Raw genomic sequence first — 22,962 nt, forward strand, 5'->3', positions numbered from 1 at the left:
GATATAGCAGATAGTGTGTGTAGGGACAGCTTGAAGATTAGAATCGTGGTTTCCTCAGTGGCCTCTCCAGACATGGTGGAGCAGGAGCTATGACCTGAAATGCCTTCAGGGGAACGGCAGGAAAAATGAGCAAGGGAAGCCTACCAAAGGAAGAGGACGATGGTAACTGACAGCCAGCCACGTGTCTGGGACACCACTGTGAGTGGTGAGGACATGCGTGAATCAAAGAGAACGTACCCCATCACAATGGGTGAGCCACTTCCCAGCCAGTCCTGCCACACAAAAACAAAAGTCTGGTGTTGCCAGATCTGATTTTGTAAGAGGAGACAGGCATTCTGATTTTTAGGTGTCAAATTTCTCAACTTTAAACTGTTGGCAGCTAGTTAGAAAAAGGAAAACAGGGGCACCTGGGTGGCTCAGTTGGTCAAGCATCTGACTTCGGCTCAGGTCATGATCTCGCAGTTCATGAGTTCGAGCCCTGCATTGGGCTCTGGCCTGACAGCTCGGAGCCTGAAGCCTGCTTTAGATTCTGTGTCTCTCCCTCTCTCTCTGCCCCTTCTCCACTTGTATGTGCACACGCACTCTCTTTCTCTCTCTCAAAAATAAATAAGCATTAAAAAAAGAAAGAAAAACAAAACTGTGTTAGTCTAACAAAACATGCCTGCAGACTAAATTCAGTCTACAGTCTGCCTCTCTGTCACATCTCGGTGTACATTTCAAACAGTGGAAGTGAAGTAGAGGAACCCTTTGTATTTGTGCTGGGGTACCAGAAGTCTCATTCCTCACTAGAAATTACCTCATCACAAATAGCTTTTGTCAGACATAGTATTTGATTGTTGCTATTAGCTACGGTGGCTATTACACGAGGCATTTACAATTATTCTAAAGTGGCTGTAAATGTACTAATACTATAAAAATACACAGAATTTATGTATTTGTTTTCCAAATATGTTAATATTTTTATATTATATTACTTTGCAAAACAATTGTAAGTTAAATAGGAACAAATCCATGAGCAGTTGCAGTTCTAAAACCTGAGACAAAGAACAGTTGAATATAATATTCAAGGTCACACAAGGAAGGCAGTGGCAAACCTGAGGTTAAAACTCAGGTTTATTTAATCTGATTGATGAGCTATTTCTATAATCAAGGTTTATTATATTTATATGCCATATTGTCATCAAATTTAATATTGAATTCTACCACAAGAAAAAAGATGCACGACATGAATCTAAACCATATGCATGACATACCCTCCTGGGAAAATCTGAAGAGTATAAAGGAACTTCTGCTAAAATACAAATACATGTATGTGTGTTCTAAAATAAATACACTTTGAATTACTTTTTGTAGAGTTAAGGTTCCATTTCATTTACCTGTTCCAGGATTGCTGCAAAATGAAAAACATTTTTGGTTAAAGAAATTAATTAAGCACACACAAAAAAGACAGACTAGATGATGGTTACATGTCTTTTATTTGTGACATTTGAATTCCTAAGCTCACATGAACTGATTCCATAAATACCCTTTCATTTCCTCTTGCTTTCCTAATTGATATAATTGTGTTAGTTTGTTCTTAGAGTCAAACCCTTAATTTAATCTCAAATGGAACTAAAATATAGTAAACATTTTTTTTTTCTGATACAATTAGAAAAGATACTGGAAAACCTTGACATTAGAACACTAAAAGCTAGTAAAATAGCTTAACTTGCAGATTAGAAATGGACGCTTCCCTCTAAAAGTTATAAAAATCCTTATTTAGTCATCAGAAACTTCTCACCCAGAATAACTGCCCAGAGGGAAATAACCTAAGTTTTTGTTGTTGTTGAAATATTTTTTAAAGCGGGGGTGGGGGGACCTTTCTATTTCCAAAACACTGTTTGGCTACTTCTAGGAGAGAATCACCGATTTTATCATGGACCAAAATGCTCCAAGCACAAACAACAACACCTGGTGTATCCAGGTGTCACGACTGACTCCTTTTCATGATTTTGCCTTTGTACATATTCCTTGAAGATATGGCTGTTCTTGTCCCATGATATTTCTTTCACTCACAGTGTGATACCCGTGGGATACAGGAGCGATGGAAGGTCAGAGACCACAGGGAATGATGTGCTTCCATCAACGACCAGATGATGACTTGGCCTAATTCACCACAAAAATACAAGAGGCTCTCCATCCAAGTCTCAGTGCTTTGCCAGTTAAAGAAGCGGTTAAAACAAAACTGTCATCTGCTGAGGAATATCAAAGGTAGAAAGGAAGGAAACTCAGGAAGATAAACCAAAATGGTTGACTATAATGGAGATATGCTCACAAATGGATTAACAAGCAAGTCAGGACTTAGCAAAGAGACAATAGAGTTTGGAGGAAGCATGTGGTAATTTCTTACACGTTCACTCCTGGCTATATCCATAATGCACAGTGACATGGAAAGCTTGGGGAAGGGTTCAAGTTGAGGTGCAGAAATGTTAGCAACTGGGCACCAGGGTTTCCGTGAGAATTCTGCCCCTGAGAGAGCTGAAGGGAAAGGAAGCCGAAGGCCATTGGTAACAGTCTTCAAATACTTCGTGGATATGCAAATAAGGCTCTCATTGCTTATGCTTCTTCTTATCCTAATCTTTGTGTTTTCCTTAATGTGAGACACTAGGAAAGGTGTGCTGAAACCCAAAGATAATAGTTTGGTTCAGGTCAGATGGAAGGATTTCAGGTGTTGTGAAGTGTTCAGTGGGGACACACCAAAGGATGTTGTAGAACGTCTATGCTTGAAGGTCTTTGAGAGGAGAATGGGGTTTTCACCGGGAAGGTTACTGATAGCATTTGGGAGGGTAGAAGGGATGGATGAAGAAATCTCTTGAAGTTGCTTCCACTGATCCTAGCCCTCAGAAATGGGAAAACACTCCAAGAGAGAGTTAACAACCTAAGAAGCAGGATATGACTCTAGATGAGTATTTCTTCATGTATTTTTTTTTTTTCATTATCATCCTCTTAAGGAGCCTTTTAGGACAGTTTATTCTTAATCATGCCCATGAAAGTTTAATACCACATATACGCTTTATATCTGTTTATGTACTATGGCCCTTTGAAGGGCCACAACGCACTGTAATATCTAAGATTTCTCCCCCACCCCTAAAACACTCCTCACAATTTTGAGAGAAATCACCTTTAATGAGAACACACACTCTCTAAAATAAACCATGGGTCTGAATGGGAAGTCATTGAGGATGGGAGCAAAAAAAAAAAAAAAAAAAGTTATATATTTCAACTCTGGCTACAGGGACCATACAGATTCTCATTAGCCAGCATACCAATCTAGTGCTGTTATTACTTCCCCTTCCCTCTGTTAAGGGGGAAGTTATGAAGCCTTTGTCATTGCTGTATCATTGAACTGCAAGGGTTATAATCTTTTGGAGATCGTGGACCTCTTTGAGAAAATTAAGAAAGGAAGCCACATTTGCCCAGTCTCAAACTATAAAATGGGTGCGTGTTGAATTTCAGAGCTTCTTAATGGATTAAGTACCTTTATAATGAATGGATCAGGCAGACAACGCCTGAACCCATTGGTCAAGTTTAATATCATGAAGAGACAACTGGTCATATGTTTCCTGATAAATGCAACAGGAACAAAACATCACTTGTGTAATGTTCTTGCTAAAATAAAAAAATGTTTAACTGAGTCTAATAAGAGGAAATAATCAGAAAAAAAATTCCAGATTGTGGAACATTCTACAAAAAAATGTCAGTGTCATGACACACACACACCACAACCACCACCACCATACCACACACACACACACACACACACACACACACACACAAAGACAAGAACTCTAACCCACTAACGAAAGAGAACAACAACAAATGCCACATGTGATTTGTAAATGGATCCTGGATAAATAAACAAAAGAAGCTATAAACATTTTGGGGACAAATGATAACGTATTTAAAGTTTTATGATGTCTGCAACATATTTTGAAATGGTTCGGCAATCAGAATGTGTATTTACAGAGAAAGAAAGAAAATGTATGGAAACTGTCAACAATTAAAGAATGTTAACAACTGATGTGCATACATGAAGGGGTGTGGATATTCACTGTAATCTTGACTCTTTGAAATTTCCACTTTAAAATTTCTCAAAATAAAAAAAGGCAGTGGATACATGTATCCAACTAAAAAAAAATGGTGTGAAATGAAAGAGAGCCCATCAAGTTAGGAGGCAGAAGCAGAATGTGAGGCTCAGATCCCCTGGTTGCAATAAGATGTACTTAGGATGTAGTCAGGTCAAAGAGATAAAAACTGTTGTGATAATTTTCTTAATTTTCTTTAGAATTGGCTAAAGTTCTGCAGGAGTAAGGAATACTCAGTAATTAAAAAATAGGAGTGGTTTGCCAGAACTTATCCTAGAGGAGTTGATTAATGCAATTAGAAACATAACCAGGAGGAAATTGTGCCAAGAAGTTTAAAAAATACTTTTTAAAAATGGAATGGAAATTTCATATGCACACACAGTTAATAGGAAGTAGCTTTAAAAAGAATTAATAATAAATGTCTTCAGAGTCCAGTATCCTGCTTGATTAGGCGTTGCTGAAATGCAGGAACATAGTCAACTTCTTAATGCAAAAATCCTGTGGTTTTCCATGATGGCAGACCTTCGGGGTTCCTCCTAGGGCGTGGGCTTCGTTGTCATTTCTCTTGTCTCTCTGCCAGAACACTCCCATGAAGTACTTTACAGTGTATTGCATAGGTTGGGAATGGGGGTTCTTATTTCTCTGTTTTCTGGATCCTTAGGACAGTCATATTCTTTCAGCCAAAAATGCCCAGAAGAATCTTTGCCGATCTTGTCCTCTCAGAATTACTTAGGAAGCCAAAAAAAGGGGAGGGGGTCTGTTTGTTGTTGACCAGAGCACAACAATATGGAAAGAGGTAGCAGCATTTGGATTCCATGAGATAACTCTGACAAGATTGGAAGCAAAGGTCAGTTTGCTGGGTGAGGGCAGAGTGCCACAGGGTCCAGACAGTCAGCCCTTTCTCTGGACAAAGAAAGATTTCATGCTCTCTAGGCTCCTGTGGCAGCCACAAACGGCTTTAACACATTACATCCAATGAAACGAAATCAGAGTTTTTTAGTTATTCTTTAATTGGTGTTACATTAAAATATACTAATACATTCTTATCTACTTCCCTCCACCAACTGCTATTTTGTCAGATTCCAAGGATCGCCAGATTATTATCACCCTCCAATCACAGGCTCTCAGGACTACCACCAGTTTCATGAATGAAACAGAGAAGGCAACATTTCTTCAGCTAAGACTCACTTGGGTTTCAAAAGGCAGGACGTAGCACAGAATGCGTTATTCTGTTTACTGGAATAGGAAAACTGGGAAGGAATGGAAGAAGGAAGTTAGCTCCAGTTACACTGTTGCCTTGGCAACTGTGGCACAATCATAGGGGCAGAAATTAATTCTTGCCATAATATAATATGGCCAAGGAGGGGGAGTGCAGAGGAAGAGAAAGAAAACACGGGCTGGATGTAGGAGCTCAGAGGGCCAGCTGGGAAGGCGACAAACCAATGAGCTGGGTGTTTGAGCTATGTGTACCAAATAGCCAATGGCACTTGTTTTATTTTGTTTTGTTTTGTTTTTTTCCACCGAAACTTCAGTATTATGTAGAGACAGCCAGAACTCCCTACCCTCTGCTCAAGAACAAACACTGCGCTAATCTGGCTCAGAGCTTTTGCTGATCATTCTTGGTCATTTATAACTTCCTTTTATTCCTCTCTTCTTGGAAACAGGAAAAAAATTTTGAATAGAAGAGACAAGGAATGGTGTGGCTATAAAAAAAAAAAACACATTCTATTCAGAGTTAACTGGTAACCAGTCAGCTTTATCCTAACAGCCAGACTCTTCCCCATAGTTAAGGTTTGTCTGGGGTCATGGGTGGTCCCTGATAAAACTGCCGAGTAGGGAATTCTCGCTGAGGCTGAAGGGTGGGGGTCTCAGACGTCTTCAAGGCTCCGTGGTCCTGCATGAAGTTAAACCACAGAATCAGATCAGGGTGGAAGCTTTCAAAGACCTGAAAGGAAGACTTGTTATAGACAAACTTGCTGCTCATCCAGAGTTCCAAAATTCACCCGGGATTTAGAAGACACGGTACAGAAAAGTCGGCCAGTTGACAAGACAGGAGTGGGGAAGTACAAGTAAGTGTCTCAGTCTCGAAACCTGAATTCCAGTAAAGCTTAGGCGGCAGGTCACAGGCAGACTGCGACGCGCACGTAAGTGCAGAGGCTTCCTCGGGGCACTTGAGAGCCAGAAGGGAGAGGGGGCAGTCCTTCCTGCACACTGTGGTCAGACAGGTCCACAGGTCGTGGCTAGCAGCACTCAGAGGGTTAAGAGCACACGGGGTGAGTAGGGAACGTCTCTCAGGAATCACTGCTTGTCTCCACCTTGCCTGCTCCTGGAAGCAGGTGCCTGTTCGGCCAGGGGAGGTCTCCCTCCTGCTGGTGCAGGGCTCCAGGAGGGAAGAGCTTTCCTCAGTCTTCCAAAGGGGAGATGGGGCGTTAGTGACACATCCTGCTCGTCATCTCTTTCTGGAAAGCAGGGAGAGAAGGATGGTTAGGAGTGACTAGAAGCAGTGACATGTTGAAGGATTCTAAAAAGAAAGCCCTCACTATCTCTGGAGTCTTTAAACAAGAAATTGCAAACATGGCCCATGGACAAGGCTCAGCATGTGAATGTGTTCCATTTGGCCTGCAGGTTTGGGTTTTGTTTTTTGTCTTTGTTTTTTTTTTTTAATTTTTTTAAATGTTTATTTATTTTTGAGAGAAAGACAGAATGCAAGTGGGTTAGGGGCAGAGAGAGAGGGAGACACAGAATCCGAAGCAGGCTCCAGGCTCTGAGCTGTCAGCACAGAGCCTGACGCGGGGCCCAAATTCATGAGCTATGAGATAATGACCTGAGCTCAACCAAGTGACCCATCCAGGCGCCCCTGTCCTTGTTTTAATCAAAGCATATATATATATATATATATATATATATATATATATATATATAGGCTAACTTGCCAAAACTCTAGGTAGCTCACTTTTTTTTTTAACTGCAATATCTGGAGCCACTGGACAGTTGAGGTTGAAGAAGGGCTGTCCTCCTCAGATGGAGAATATGGTCTCCAGTTGGCCCCAGTCCCAACCACTCCCAGTTGTCTCCCCAGGAGGAGCCAAGTATCATTCCTGATTGATTTGATCATTGGATTTAGGCTGCTACTTTTCTAATAGGAGAGAACAATTTCTTTTTACCTAAGTTTCAGTCAAAGATGGAAAAATGAAGGATAGCATAAGAGGGTATAAGTGAAGGAAGAAAAGTGGGAGGGAGGATTTTTTTTTAATGGGCATGAAGAATATACCAATGTGTCTGACATGCAACCACCTGGCCTTTCACTCATCTCCATCACCTGCTGGTTCTTGTGAGCATTTGCACATCCCTAATGTGCCATCTGCTCTCTGTCTCCGGGCTGCTGCATCTCGCCTCTGCATCGGAGAGACCCTTGCCTGTGCCCTGCTCCTACCACAGCCTGCCCTCTTTACCTCGCTAACGGCCACTCATTTTCCCAACTCAGGCATGATGAGTTTCAAGATGCCTGGGAGACCTTCTGAGACTTCTGCCCCAGCCTCTGTGGCGTTAACCACTCCTTCACCTGTGCCAGCCTGGAGTCTTGCATGCAATGAGCTGGTCTGCACATCAGTGTGTATGCATGTGCTGTGGGCATTCTGTGGGCCCTACTCCACTGTGAGCCACTGTGTGTCAAGAAAAGAAACATTCACGGCATCACCAACGTCTATACATCTTGTATCCCCTGCCCTAACACAGTGCCTGGCACAGGGCAGTCACTTCACTTTCATCTCCAAGAATGGCCTGGACAGGCTGGTAATGAACCTTACACCCTGCAGCATTTGGGAGGACACATTTTACACCACTTTATGTAAATGAATGAGCTGCTTTCAAGTTTCACCTATTGCACAGCTGATGCCAGCTGCTACCTCTCTCACGTGCTGACCCCGGATCACCCCAGCTTATAAAACAGAAAACATCTGAGTGAAAGGAGTTTGGGACCAGGAGTGCCCAGGGGCTTAGAGATTCTATTAGAAAACCACACCAATGTGTTGGTTAAAGAAATGACGGGATATACATGGCATATTCTAGGTACTTTTGCATCCTTGTAATATTATTAAAGACAAGCAATCACATACAGATACATGTATTAAAACACTAAATGACCAATTCCTTATGCTCATGACTTGTGTTATGCACCATGTGCCTGGGAGATGAGGTTGTTGTTCGCAAGGAGCTATGATCTTTCAGAGAGAAAGAAATATAGATCACAAGCTAAAATACAATGACATGAATGCAAATATTTAGAGGAGGAAAGGCCATGAGGCATGGTGGCACCAAATTCCACCCACATTAGAGCTCACTTCTGTCCTTACTATCTACCTGTGTGATCTCCCTGAGTCTTTAGGTCTTAGCAGAAATACCTTTTCTTTAGGGACACCCTCCCTAAGCTCTGAGATAGGGCATTTCCCCATTCTCTGCTTTTCATGGCACCCTCTTCACAACTGGAATAGTCTATCATTTGTTTCTCTCCTGCCTCTTGGATTCATCCCCTGTCAGATCCTGGAAGATCCACAAAGGAAGGGGCTGCTCTATTCCCTGTGTTGGCAACTGATATTCAATACGTATTTGTTTAATGAAGCAATGGATGGGCCCTCAGTCTCCTCAGCTATAAAATGGAACAGTGATACCTACCTGACAAGGTGACTGGGAAGGGTAAAAGTATTAAGATATGACCAGACTCAATATACATTAATTCCCTTCTCTTCAGAAATACACACATAGCAACAATCACTTCCTGTCAGGGCAAGAAGAGGCTTGAAGAAACTTCTCTGATAATATACCCATTTAGGTGGGCCCTCAAATTTATTTATTTATTTTAATGTTTATTTATTTTTGAGAGACAGAGCGTGAGTGGTGGAGGGGCAGAGAGAGAGGGAGACACAGAATCTGAAGCAGGCTCCAGGCTCCGAGCTGTCAGCACAGAGCCCGACGCAGGGCTCGAACCCACAAACTGCGAGATCATGACCTGAGCCGAAGTCAGACACTTGACCGACTGAGCCACCCAGGTGCAGTGGGTGGACCCCACAATTTAAAGGAGTCTGATGAGTTAGGCAGGGAGAAGGGGCTGGAGATCTGAAGGGGGGTGGGAAGAGTGGCCGAGGTGATGACCTCTATGGTCTGGTGGTACCGTGGCTGGAGCAGAGGGGCCGGGCCAGGATGGGACAGTGGGGTGGGGACACAGAAAAATGCACAACTGCTCAAATAAGGACTCATGTACTTGGTGTGAGGAATGGTAATAAATGACAACAATCTTAAAATGAATTTGCTGCTCCTTTGTTAAGCCTCCAAAAGTTCTTGGACTTTTGGTTAACTTCCGATGACAAAGATGGAAAAAATAAGGTGGGAATGCACAGTGTGCACCTGTGTGAGTATCTGAGCTAGCAAGAGAGACAGGTGGCGGGGGAGAGATCATGGGATGAACACAATTTGGCCTTATAACTAATTCTGCAGGTATCTTCAGTGGGTTAATATTTTTGGAAAGAAAGGAACTAGCATTTGTTAAGCACCTGTGAGGTGCCAGATGCTTGGTGGGGATGGAGGAGGTGTTATGTCATTGCATCTGTAAAACCCTAAGAGAAGGAACTCTGGCCCATTTGACAGATGAGGAATCCAGGCCTCTAAGCAGAAGTGATTCACTCAAGCCGAACAAGTAAGCGCAGAGCCTTCCATCAAACAAAGGTCAGCAATCCCCTCGTCCCACTGACCCTGCAGTCATTACATCCCGTAACTCTTACACTAGCCCTGTGAAATAAGATTTGCCATGCTCATTGACACAGGCTCAGAGACAGACAGTAACTTCTCAAAGTCACACAGAAAGTGGCAGGGGTAGGACTTAAACTCAGGTCTACCTGAGTGGAAAGGCCAGCTCTTTGCACTACACCATGTGATTTGTGGTTTAAAGCATCTGAGAATTCCTTATGAAGATGCATTCAGATGATACTGACATATACTAATTGATAGATATTAATTGCAAATGGTTGCAGTCATTCTTGGATTTTCAAAAGGTCAAAGATATTTTTTTCATTACCTGGACTGATGCCAATTACAGGTGCACTGGCTAAATAATAAAAAACAATGATGCCACTAAAATGCCATACACACTAGAAATATGGAAGAATTACACACATACACACATACACACACACACACACACACACACACACACACACACGGGAACGCTTTGATAGAGGATATGGGACTTATCTAAAGCCATTAGTCTATGAAAAGCCAGGCTTTCCTTACTGCAAATGCTTTCTTGACCCCAAAATGAAGGAGAAAAACTGTTTATGGGGATGTCTCCTAACATTTTTATAGGGAAAGAATGATTGAAATAACAGACCAGGAAGTTCCAGATCCATCCCTGAGAAAGAACATCTATCTCAGTTAGATCCACCCTTCAAAGCTGTATTCTAGCACTTCCCCACTGGGTGGAGCAAATGAGCTGGTTAAGAAACAACTGGTTCTTGCCGGAAACCACCCCCCAACCAAAAACCAGCCAAATATTGGGTTCCATAGCTTTCGTCACCATCAAAGCCCTCCTGAAGTCATCTAGCAGAACCAAACACATTCCCTGCTATCACACAGAGTGGCCTAAACAACATTTGCCCAGACTTCTTTAGGAATGAATTTGCCATTGTAGGAGTCATCTATATGCAATGTATATTAAGGCAGACCACTCAAGAACTCCAAAAGGTACTTTAAAAACTTCTGCAGAGGTGATGAGAATTTCCTGAGAAATTTTCATGAAGACTGTATTTGACTTGTATAGGAAGATGTTTTTAAGTACCTGGATTTTTAAAAATCCATCCTTGAGGAAAGAGTAAAGCTGGGTTTTGGTTGTGCTCACTCAGTATTATTTGCTTTAATATAAGGCAGTACTTGATTTTGTAAAGTCCCTGGTTCCCCACTGTCAACAGAACAAATTCCATACTCTATGGCTTGGCAAACAAATCTGTTTATAACAGACTCACCCCCTCTGTTCACCTCCTGTTGAACCCCCGACCCAGTCACACACCACGCCCACCAGGCAACCCAAACTCCTCCCATTTCCAACAGGGCACCATCTATCAAGGTTTCTAGTAGTTTTTCTAGCTCTTTCTTCCATCTGAGAAATACCTTCTGCTCTTCTGTGCCTGGCAAACACTGACATCCTTCAGGATTCAACTGTTAGCTCCCAGAAAGCATTCCTTAGTTTCTTCGGTTTCTTTGGTTCCCCATCACTTTACACACACCTGTCACTTTCTACCAGCATTGGAACTCATCATTTCATTTTTTGCCAGAGTCTGAAAAGACCCTTAAAACTTTGTTATATATTAATGTATGATCAGAAATATTTTGATATATGGTTTGATATAATTATTTTGGGGAAAAGTATAAACAAAATAGGAGTCCAACATGATGAGTAAGCTTATCTCTGGGTGAAGGAAATGATGCATGTTTTCTATTTCTGATATTTGCCCTTTGCATATCTTCTGGATTTTTTAGATATTTTTAATACACATGTAATTTTTTTCTAAGAAAATAAGCTCCAATAATTTAAAACAACAACAAAAATAGAAGTGGACCAAACCTCCAAATTGAAATCATATTTGCTTTTAGAAATAAAGTTAAAATGACTTTTGGCTAGTTTTTGTGTGGAATGGGGGTGGTGGATGAAATCAGCATATCTTCTGCATAAGAAATTCAAGCTCTTCTGTTCTAAACACTTTTAAACTGAAATAGAGATCTTTCCTGGCCATTGGAACAAGAGTTTGATATCTGTAGAACAAACTTGCATGAACTCTAAAAGTCAAAACTTACTCTTATCTCCCAGGGTAGCCATTTTTAGAACGGGCAGTGGAGGGCAGAGAGTACATGGTTGCAAAGAGAAGTGAAATAAGTTAATTGAGGCCACACAAATAATTGCTGATCCAGCTGTGACTACCAGAGCCCAACTGACTCTTTGCTTACCGTACTTACCATCATACATTTCAGCAATTTTTCACATAAAGGGAAAATATTCACATCTACTGGGTGTCAGTCATGTTCACATAGTGATTTTACTAAGTTAGCATTAGAAAACCTAAAACAAGCTCTGAGGGATGCCTGAGTGAATCAGTCGGTTAAGTATCTAACTTGATTTTGGCTCAGGTCATGGTCTCAAGGTTTGTGATATGGAGCCCGGAATATGGTTCTATACTGATAGCACTGCAGAGTCTGCTTGAGGTTCTCTCTCCTTTTCTCTTTGCCCCTCTCCGGCTAGCATTCTCTTTCTCACTGTTTCCCTCTCAAAATAAGTAAACACTAAAAAACAAAACAAAACAAACAAACAAAAACACACCACCAACAAGCTCTACAAAATGGCGGCATGATCACAGAATCATAGCCTACTGTTAAAGCCAGGAGGACTCTTGGGTATTGTCTCAGACCTTCACTTCAGAGACTGAAAACCCAGATGGTGGGAGAGTGGAGACTTGCCTGAGGTGGCACAGATAATTAGCAGCAGGGTTAGCACCCCTGGCTGCGGGCTCTGGGTGCTTGGTGTTTATCTGAGAGAAGGAATCTGTGTAAACGAGGATGTCTTAGAGTTAGCTCAGTGCACTTCAGGTAAAGTCCCTCCCACGTTATTGGCTTCCCCTAACCTACGCTCTAACAGCTGTCCCTGGTTTTCACACTAGTAAGTCCCAACCCTCGTGTTCAATGCTCTTTTTCATCTGGACTCCCAACCTCTCTGCCACCCTGCCACTCCTCAGCTCTCCTTCTCTCCTTTTGAACTCACAGCAACTCTTCCTGAATATAGGCTTTCCTTGTTCCTCTTCTTCCACAACACCCTTCTCCCAACTCCAACATCCTTCAAGGCTCTTGATCAGGGTGGCCTCTTCAGGGACACCTTCTCTTGCCTCCTCCCTCACCCTGTCCCCAAGAAGTGTTCGGTGCTCCTCTTCTGGTTTCCCTTAGCGCCCACAGCACTCTTCACATTGTTCTGTGATAGTTTATTACTTTCCTGGTTCCTGCACGGGGTTGCCACTGAGGAGATGAACCATATCTTGTGTCTGTTTGGACCCTGGTGCCCAAGGCCTGACACATATCAGGTGCTGAAAAAATATGTGTTAATTAGACTAAAATCCAATGAAGAAAAACAATGATTAGGTCTACAGGCCCGTAAAGTGAGTGGTGGTAGGAAATATGTGTTGAGAACCTACTTTGGTAGAGACATTTATATTTATTTTATGGACTTATTTTCAAAACTGTAGAGTACACATTGTTTTCTAACATACAGATGAGGAGACAGAGGCTCAGAGAATGGAGGTAACTTGCTCAAGTTCACAGAGCAAGCGAGGGGAAGAATAAGGATTTGCATCCGGGTTTGGTGTGACTCAAGAACAAAAATAAGCCAACAAACACCAAACATACTGTCTCCATTACTGCGCTGCCATGAGAAATAAAAGAAGAGCAGTGGGGCCTTTGGTTTTTCTAGTGTTTTCTAGTATATTCGGATACGAGGGCATAACAACAGCATTCTGAAGTCTACTGTTTTCACTTCACCAACTCTGCTAATTCTGAGAAATAAGAGGAGAAGGAGAAAGAAATATTGGAAATGAAGACGTGTCCGAGGAAGAAGGGGAGCACAGAGAGATGAAAGGAAGGTGGGTGCAGAAGGCTGGAAGCACGGTAAGGAGAGAACACAGGGCTGAAAACTGTGAAAATGACCTTTATGTAAATAAACGGCCCCTCCCCCCATCAGCCACCATTAAAAACCCAGTGGCTTAAAATGGGGTAGTTTGAATAGACAACCTACTGTTAGATTTGGCCCTAAGAGGGCAGTAAATTGCTTCTCAGTCAACAGAGTGTGTGTGCACACACGCCCTCACCTTCTCCAGGAGTGGAGCATCATCTGACACATTTAAAAGACAGTATGTTAAGGTAATGGTTGCTGAAAAACACCAAAGAAAAACGGTGAGTCCACCAGGAAAAGCAATCAGGTGTGGTGATCTTTTTATAAATTGTCTCCTTGCCCACCGACCTGCAGCACGGCCTCAGCCCCCGCAGTGACGCACCCTCCCCTCACAGGCTCCCCCAAGAGCAGAGCCAGCCCCGCCTCTCATCAGCCCCCAGGCTCCCCTCAGAGAGACTTGGGAACGTGGGTTTGAACTGCAGCCTGAAGTACAGGGGCAACATTTCTGGCTCCAGGGTGAGGGTGTGGCTGACACCAGAGCCCTCTAACGGGGAGAAATTTCATTCCCAGCAGCGAGTTGGGCCTTTTAGGGGTGGTGGCCAGGTTAGAGAGAAAGCTTTCAGTGGTGCCTTTCATCCTACAAATTCCATTTTTTAGACACTTGAAAACCTCCAAGTTGTATCCACATTATCCATTTGTTTCTTTTGTTATTGGATGTTTTTCCCCCTAAAAGTGGGTGCTTTGAAAATGTTAACCATCTTGAAAATTCTTTCTGTCATGGGTCTTGCCCCCTTCCTTCCTCCATTCCAAACGACTATACTGCTGGTGTCCATGCCAAGATTTCACCAGAACCACTGCAGTCCACCTGCCTCTCCAGGGTCCTCGGCTCCTGCCAACACCCATTTCTCTCAGGTCATGTTGCTACACTAGAGGTCAAGCAGATTATTTATTTCTTTATCTCGAGATCTGACCCACTGGTAGCAAAAGCAAGTCCCAGGGGCGAGGAGAGTGAGAACCAAAGTCAGCTAAACTGTGTGGGTCAGGCTGAGGTCAAGGGACAAGGACTCAGTGAAGTTTCTTGGGCACCAGGACACTAAGAGTAAGAATTCCAGGAATGGGCAGGTGTGGCCCTAGGGGCTGTGGATTCAGAAGAGGAAAGTGGTATGTATGGTGATAAGGCATTACATGGTAAGAATCAACATCAGCTGTTGTCTCCTAATCATCCAGTTTGAAGGACTCAGAATTTCCTGCGATCCCACGCTGCCTTATGATTCCAGAGAAGCAGGCGCTCTAATCCCTGCTGGTATCATCAACGGGGCTGGCTGGAAAGGTGCCCTTGAAAATCCACAGGGGCATAAAACTTGCTTCCACTCATCTCCATCTCCTACCTGATAAATCCAGATATCTCAGGATCTGCCCCGTTCTTCTCTCCAGCCTTGCACACACCTTGCTTCTGTCTGCTTCTGTATCTTTGTGTGCTTTCTTCTTCTACCTGGAGAGCCCATTCCCTTCTCCTGCCCAGAACACTCCTGTTCACCCTTTCGTGCTCTGCTTACAGGTCTGTGAGGGTTACAAGCTGCCTCCATGGGACACAGAGAGATTCAGAGAAAGGGACCAGGACTCGGGGAAAGGAAAGAGAGAAGGAGGGTCCCAGTGTCCCTAAAGCTGGTTGCTAAGAATGTAGCCTGGCAGCTAGCTCTCCCTCAGACAGGGGTGCAGAACAATTCTGCTCTGGAGGGCAGTGTCTCTCTTCCAGGGGGAGCCCAGGAAAACCAGGAGGCTGCCTGCTGCAGGGAAATCCCCAGAACAAGAAAAGACGGAAAGAAAAACAAACAAGCAAATACAAAATGCCCCATCTACTTTCCAGCCCAGTCCCTGTGGGAAAGCTGGAGAGTTGACAGTGGAAACAACAGGGTTAGCGGGGGGAGGGGGGGGCGAGGGGCGGTGGGGGGGGCAGCTTCCACCTGCCCTCAGGCCCCAGAGAAGCTGCTATGTCTCAGGACCACAGCCCTTGAGCCCACCTTGCAGAATCTCTGTGGCACCCTCCCCCTGACCTCTCCTGCTCCAGGGACTTGTTTCATCCTCAGGGCTTTTGAAGCCAGGAGGATGCAGTTTCTCTCCAGGGTCCTGTAGGCAGGGAGCTTCTGTTCAGGAGGGCAAACTGACCAGGGAATAGAGAGCAGGTACTTTGTGCAAGGATCAGGCATTGGGCTTAAATGTTTTCTTAAAACTATCTTTTTTACATAGTTGTGTCTCTTTAACGGGACCTGAGAGAAAGCATTCCAGTGGGAGACTGACACCAGACACCTAAAATTATTTTTGGAACAAGGCTTTATACATTATAACTAACTTGATGAATGAATGAGTGAATGAATGAATGAAGTAGTGTCAGGTCACAAAAGATGGAGTGGACAAGTTGGGGCAACGGTGTTAAGAGCCTTTGTGAATCAATAAAAGTCTATTGTGTTCCTAACAGAATAGAACCTATCACTTCCTGTACTTTTTCTATGCCAGATGCTGTGCTCAATGCTGGACATTCATTATTTCATTCAGTCTTTATAGCCGTCTTCTATAGGGAGTGGTGTTATCCTCATTTTACAGATGAGGGAACTGAGGTTAAGAACCTTGGTCAAAGTAACACAGCTATTAGTGAGGGTAGACAATGTGGGAACTTGAAAACCTGTCTTTCCAACCAGTCCACCATGTCCCAAGGCCTTGTGCTGAATAGATCTTCCTTCAGCTGCATTGATCTGAGTCTGCGGGCACACACAGCCAGCACTGGCCTTGGGAACAGGGACGTGGCCAGTGGAATCATTCATGGGAAGCCCACGGTCAGCATCCCAAAGTCTGAATTCTTGTAAGGCAGGCAGGGCAGCCAGACTACAGAATTAAGATTTCTCCCGGTTCAAAGTATACATGGGATCCAACCAGCACACAGGAATTAAGAACGTTCTTTCTGTTTTCTTTTAGGAATGTGGGTGGCAAATAAGCCAAAAGAAATAAAAATAGAAACATGGCAGGCCAGACCTCCCTAAACAGGAAAGAACAATATTTATTTGATTAATTCTGTTCCTAAACAGCAGCCCACATTACTGACACAGAGGGCGTTCCCCAACAGAGGGGTGTGTGTGTGTGTGTGTGTCTGTGTGTGTGTGTGTGTGTGTGAGAATGTGTGTGCATATGTGTACTCCCCCAAGTACATGTATACATATGTATGGATAGATAAACACACAGACCTGCCACCCACAGAGAATATTTATTCATATGATACAAGAATCAAACTGCTCTTCTTTTCCCCAATCCTGCAAGCATTAAAAATAAGTCACTTTATGTAAACATATTCAGTCTCTTGATTTACACTGGTTCTCATAAAGGCAGAGCTGCACATTTTTGAAAACTCTCTCACTTAACCACAGGAGATGGGTTATGGACACCCTCCAGATGGAGACAGGCTGCCTTACCAGGCATCATGAAAGCAAGAGTGTGATTCACAACGTTCCATCACCGCATTTCTCAAGACCTTCTCTCGAAGCCCTGCAGGGCCCGTTCTGACACTCCAGGCATTGTAACGTTCCGACTTACTCTGCAATGGAGCTACCCTGTCCTCCCCATGCCATCCTTCCCGCTGGTGCACTATTAGCTCCTGACCATTAAAGTGCATGCACCCAACCGGATTCCTGCTCAAAGTGATGCGACCTATAACCCAACGAGGCACAGTCTTGGCCTCTCTGGCTGGCAGCCGCCCCTCCCTCCTCCTTCCCATCTCTGCCTGCCTCCCTCCTCCACAGCCTGGAGCCTTGAGCTCCACACAGCTATAAAGTGTCTGACTCCCTCCCTCCCATACCCTGCATGTGTCAGCACAGCCGGACTGCTTTCTGGCACATGCTCCTCAGACCCCTCGTTTGGGGATGAGCAAAGGGTGGCTGAGTGCACTCACTCCCCTAGAGGGAGGTGGCAGGTTTCAAAGTGGCCCAGTGGCCACTTATCAGGTTGCTGCTCTTTGAAGGCTGGATGTGGGAGGGCAGGGTAAGGAATTCTCTGGCTTCCGTCACTTGGCCTTTCCATGAGGGGGGGGGGGAGGGGAGGCACTGGCTGGTGAAGCAGTTCTCAGTCTAGGCCAGGCAGCTGCAGGCACAGACTTTCTTATTCCTAGAGAAGCTTAATGGACCCAACTCTTAATGACATTCAAGAAACGCTGAAGAAACACGACTTGTCATTTTGGGTGTGCTCTGAACTTTCAGGGCATGGGTCCCCGGAGGAAGAATTTACCTCCCCCAGGAAAACAAAGAGTTCATAGAAGTTGTTCAGCCGAGCTGACTGCACCACAGGACAGAGCCTGCCATCACTTAATAAGACCTCTATTGTGTGTCTGATGAAAACACATGGAGATTTGCTTCCTCAGAGAGCCTATAATTTAGGAGGATAGTAGCTTCTCAGCAGTCCCATTCCTTTGGAAGGAACAGAGTGTTAGGTTAATGAAATACATAGACATGAAACAAACGGAATCTTCATTTTAACAAAATAAGATTGCTTGCTCAGGGTTAGACTACAGAAATGAAACATGTTCTCAGGAGCCTCAGAGGTTTAGGCTAGGGGCCGATCTTGGTGTCCCTCTTGGTGGCCCACTTTGTCACTGACCCTCATCTCTATGGGGTGGCCATTACGATTCCCCTACAGAGAAGCTGAAAGTTACAGAGGTTGGTGGCTTGCCCACGGTTACGCGGTTAATACTTGGCAGAGCGAGAATTTGACCTGAGATCTGTCATTTGGGTCAAAGGGCCTCAGAATCACATCTTTCCTTTACATCAGAGAACTGGAAACCACAGCCCACAGGCCAGATCCAGTCCACACCTGTTTTGTATGGCCCATAAACTAAAGATAGTTTTTACACTTTCAAATCATTGGAAACAAAACAAGAAGAATATTCCATGACACACATGCTATGAAGTTCAAATTTCAATGTCCACCAATAAAGTGGTCCTGGGACACAGTCATGCCCATTTGTTTATGCATTGTCTCTGGCTGCTTTCCCACCTGAAAGGCGGAGTCGAGCAGCAGTGACACAGACCATTTAGGGGCCACAAGCTAAAACATGGGAGTGTCTGGACCTTTTCAGAGAAAGTTTGCTGTACCCTGATACCAACTGTAGGCCAGTGTGACTACAGTTTTAAAGACCATGGGATTATAAATGGATCCTCAGGCTGCCAAGCTTGTAAAGTTGACCTGGCCACAAACAGTCCAATATTGCTCCTGCTGTGGGCGGGCAGTGACGGTGCATCAGGAAGAAAACACACATAAAACAAGAATAAACTCTGCATGTGCCTGCAGCCCCTTAGAACCATACTTGTATAGCTTTCAGAGTCTGGGAGGAGGCAAGCCCCTTTCTTTTCTTAGCCTCTGATTCCTAATTAATGAACCATGAAAACAACATGGATTTTACTTAAAGGGGATGTGCTTCAGAGAGCGAAAGCAAGTTTTACTGTTAGGGCTCCTTCCTCACTTGTTCTGCTGATATTTTAGTATGAAGCTGCAATTTTAGACATTGTAGCAATCGGGGCGATTCTGTGCCTACATGGCCACACTGCGTTGCTCTCAGGAGGGAAACTGTCTAATGTATTGAAGGTGGGTAGCTGTTCGGTCTCAGTTAAAGAGAAATAGAAGCAGATATGCTTTTTCTTTGCATACTTTTTTGTTCCCTTTCCTGGCCTCATTTGCACAGCCTGGACTCCTGGCTCGTATGTGAAAACAAAACAAAACAAAACAAAACAAAACACAAAACAAAACCCACATGTATCAAGATGAAAAGAGTTCTGAAGATGGATGGTGGTGTGGATTGCACAACAATGTGAGTGTACTGAATGCTAGTAAACTGTACACTTAAAACAGTTCAGATGGTAAATTTTATGCTATGTGTATTTTACCACAATTTAAAAAAACAAAACAAAACAATACCAATAACAAACACCCCCATAGGTCTCAATTTTGGAAAAAGGATTTCAAAAGCTTCCAGGAAGAGGATTTTTATGTGCAATTTCAGTAACAAAACGGAAAAAAAAATCCACAGAGAAGGGGTTTTGAAAGATCTGAAGCTTTCTCAGAAAAAATGCGTGTGTCTGTGTGTGTGTCTGTGTGTGTGCCTGTGTACCCAAGTGCACATTTGTGTCCAGCCAATTAAATGCCCTCTATTATTGCTGTTCATATTGGAAACAAATGTTCACCAGAATTTTTCCATTTATTTTTTTTTTATTTTTTTGTTTTTTTAAAATTTTTTTTTTCAACGCTTTTTTATTTATTTTTGGGACAGAGAGAGACAGAGCATGAATGGGGGAGGGGCAGAGAGAGAGGGAGACACAGAATCGGAAACAGGCTCCAGGCTCCGAGCCATAAGCCCAGAGCCTGACGCGGGGCTCGAACTCACGGACCGCGAGATCGTGACCTGGCTGAAGTCGGACGCTTAACCGACTGCGCCACCCAGGCGCCCCAGAATTTTTCCATTTAGAATGATCTATTAATACAAAATGCCAAGCACCCTTGCAGCAGCAACAGAAACCAAAATAAAGGGTAACTGTCTGAGAAGCTCTCACAACTCTAACATCTTATGCCAGTGACAGAGGAAAGAACCACACGCACGAGTACCTATCAAGATTCCTCTGTGGTAGAGTACGCACAAAGGCTGCTGTCCCTGTCAAAGAAGGAGAGAGTTCCAAATAAGAGAAAACCACAATAGAAACCTTCTATTAAAAGTGGGATTTAGATATGGATAGGAGTGCCAACTTCATGAAAAATCTACCTCTTCCATCAGCAGGCCATAAAATTAAAACCAACATACGTTGGATGTGGTCAAATATCTTATTTGACTCCTGTCCATTTGCCAATGTTTTTCAAAGATTTATAAGATAAAATCCCTTGAGTGTGTGCTGCGAGGACTCTGGTACTTTCTGCCAGTTTCCCTGAGCAGAGATGGTGCATGGCGGGGCTTCTGAAGGCTCCACTGTTTGGAGCGAATGTATACAATAACAACAGCTGCTTTGCGGCCCTGGGCCTGGCAGCGACGGGGTCAACAATCTCAGTGCCAACTGGCGATGACACTGGTCGTGTCAAGTGAAGCCAACGACAAAGGAACAGATGTGCTCTGTGTCTCTCAGTGCCTCCAGCAATACAGTCACTGCAGACCGGCAACGGTGACGAGCACAGAGCAGCATGGTGTGAAACTGACACGAACTCAATCAAATGGCCACTCTCTTATCTGCTTCATCCAAACCGTGCACACTCCCCCGCCCCCCCCCCCCCCCACACACACACGCACACACACCGATGCTCACTTCATAGGTTTGGAAGTTCTGGGCTTCCAAGATATGAGAAAACTCTAAATGTAACACTTAAGTGCAGGCAAGTGTGAATGTGTTGCCAGACTGTAATAGGTCAGACCCTGCTCTGCCCTGTCCAGAGGCTCTATAAAAGGCAGGAGGGCAAAATGATGGCTCCTAGGTAAAGTGCACTCCTAGAAAGAATTTATTAGGCCTCTAGGGTTATGAATGGAATGGAAGAGAATGGAATGGAATGGAATGGAATGGGATGGAGTGCAATGAAACGAAATGAAATGAAACGAAACGAAACGAAGCGAAACGAAACAAAACGAAACGAAACAAAAAAAATAAATAAATAAAATAAAATAAAATAAAATAAAATAAAATACAAGAACTGCTCTAATAAGTTGCCACCATTTAAAATTCTGAAGAGTTCACCTAAAATGTTGGAGCTTCAATTTCTTCTGATTTGCAAACTCTGGGTCCCTACTCCCCCCAATGAAACCATGAGCTGGAGGTGCATGGTGGTTGCTCCCAGAGCTTCCTTTTTTTTATGGCCTGCCTGTTAATTCGCATTTGCTACCTGCCTGGACTCTGCAGGCTTTGGGTTTGGGTCATCTGGTCTATACACATTACACTTCTGGAGGCAGGTGCCATTCTTTTTAGTTGCTCCAGCACTCAGCGCCAGCTCTTTACACACTGTCATCTCCTTGGAATCATTAAACAATGCACATTCCACGTGCCCAGAGAGTTGACGTGACTTGACCGTGGCCTCACAGCCAGATGATGTTCTATCCAAGGGTCAGAACCTTAGGAAATCACCTGGCTGCTGCAGATTATCAGAAACCGTTTGGGTTAGTGTGCTTCTGAGCAAAACTCTGCCTCAGTGAAGGCCGTGTCTGGGTTTCTGGGTCAGAATGCATATGTTGAACTCCTGACTCCACAGGGCTATGTGACATGGGACAAGTGACTTCGCATCTTGTCCGATTTTCCTCTTCTTTAAAATGGAGATAAAAACAGTATTTATCTCACAGAATTGTGTGCAGATTATATAAGGTAATACAGGGGCACCTGGGTGGCTGAGTCAGTTAAGCGTCTGACTTCGGCTCAGGTCATGATCTCACTCACAGCTTGTGAATTCGAGCCCCACATCAGTCTCTCTGCTGTCAGTGCAGAGCCCTCTTCAGATCCTTTGTCTCCCTCTCTCTGCCCCTCCCTGACAGAGAGCCCCCTAGCTCTCTGTCTTTGAAAAATAAATAAACATTAAAAAACAAATAAATACATACATAATACATAATACATAAATACATAATACATAAATACATAAACACATATCCCACAGCACTTGGTCCATAGCTTTATTTAAAAAATTTCCCTATTATTATATCCTCAGATGCTGAGCATATCAAATTTTAAAAATATATAGTTATTACCGGCCACTTAAAGTTCTTATATGCTGAAATACTTTAATAAGACATAGACATAAATCTCTACTATAAACCTGTTTCAAAATAATTATACTATTATGAATAAATGAAGTAAAAAAAAAAGCCAGTGGACATTTTATTCATTCTGGATCTACACTGTGCCAGAACTGGAAGTATATAGAAATCTCCCCTAATCCAGTGGATTTACAGCTTATTTTAGTTGTAGAAACCATTTCTTCTAATGCAATCTTACACAGAAGCCATTAAGGAAAAAATATAGCAAATCTAGTTGAAGAGGAGGAAGGGTCCCAGATCCCAGCTCTGGCTTCACCCTGCATGGTCACAGAACCTGTTGCTAAGGATCACTGATTTGGGCTATGCCCCCTCATTTTACCCGTGGGAAAACTAAG

General features: G+C 43.6%; 1 protein-coding gene across 9 annotated transcripts in view; it reads right to left on the reverse strand.

The window, feature by feature from the left end:
- Positions 1-5,110: 5,110 nt before the first annotated feature.
- The window catches only part of MOB3B (MOB kinase activator 3B), a 199,255-nt gene continuing 181,403 nt past the window's right edge, over positions 5,111-22,962 (reverse strand). For all 9 annotated transcript variants that reach the window (XM_049624031.1, XM_049623984.1, XM_049623932.1 and 6 more), the window contains one exon: positions 5,111-6,583. In XM_049624031.1, coding sequence (XP_049479988.1) covers positions 6,554-6,583 — 30 coding nt within the window. In that variant the 3' untranslated portion in view covers positions 5,111-6,553. The remainder of the gene's footprint in view (positions 6,584-22,962) is intronic.

The sequence above is a fragment of the Panthera uncia genome, chromosome D4 (genome assembly GCF_023721935.1).
Source record: "Panthera uncia isolate 11264 chromosome D4, Puncia_PCG_1.0, whole genome shotgun sequence".
Taxonomy (NCBI): Eukaryota; Metazoa; Chordata; class Mammalia; order Carnivora; family Felidae; genus Panthera; species Panthera uncia.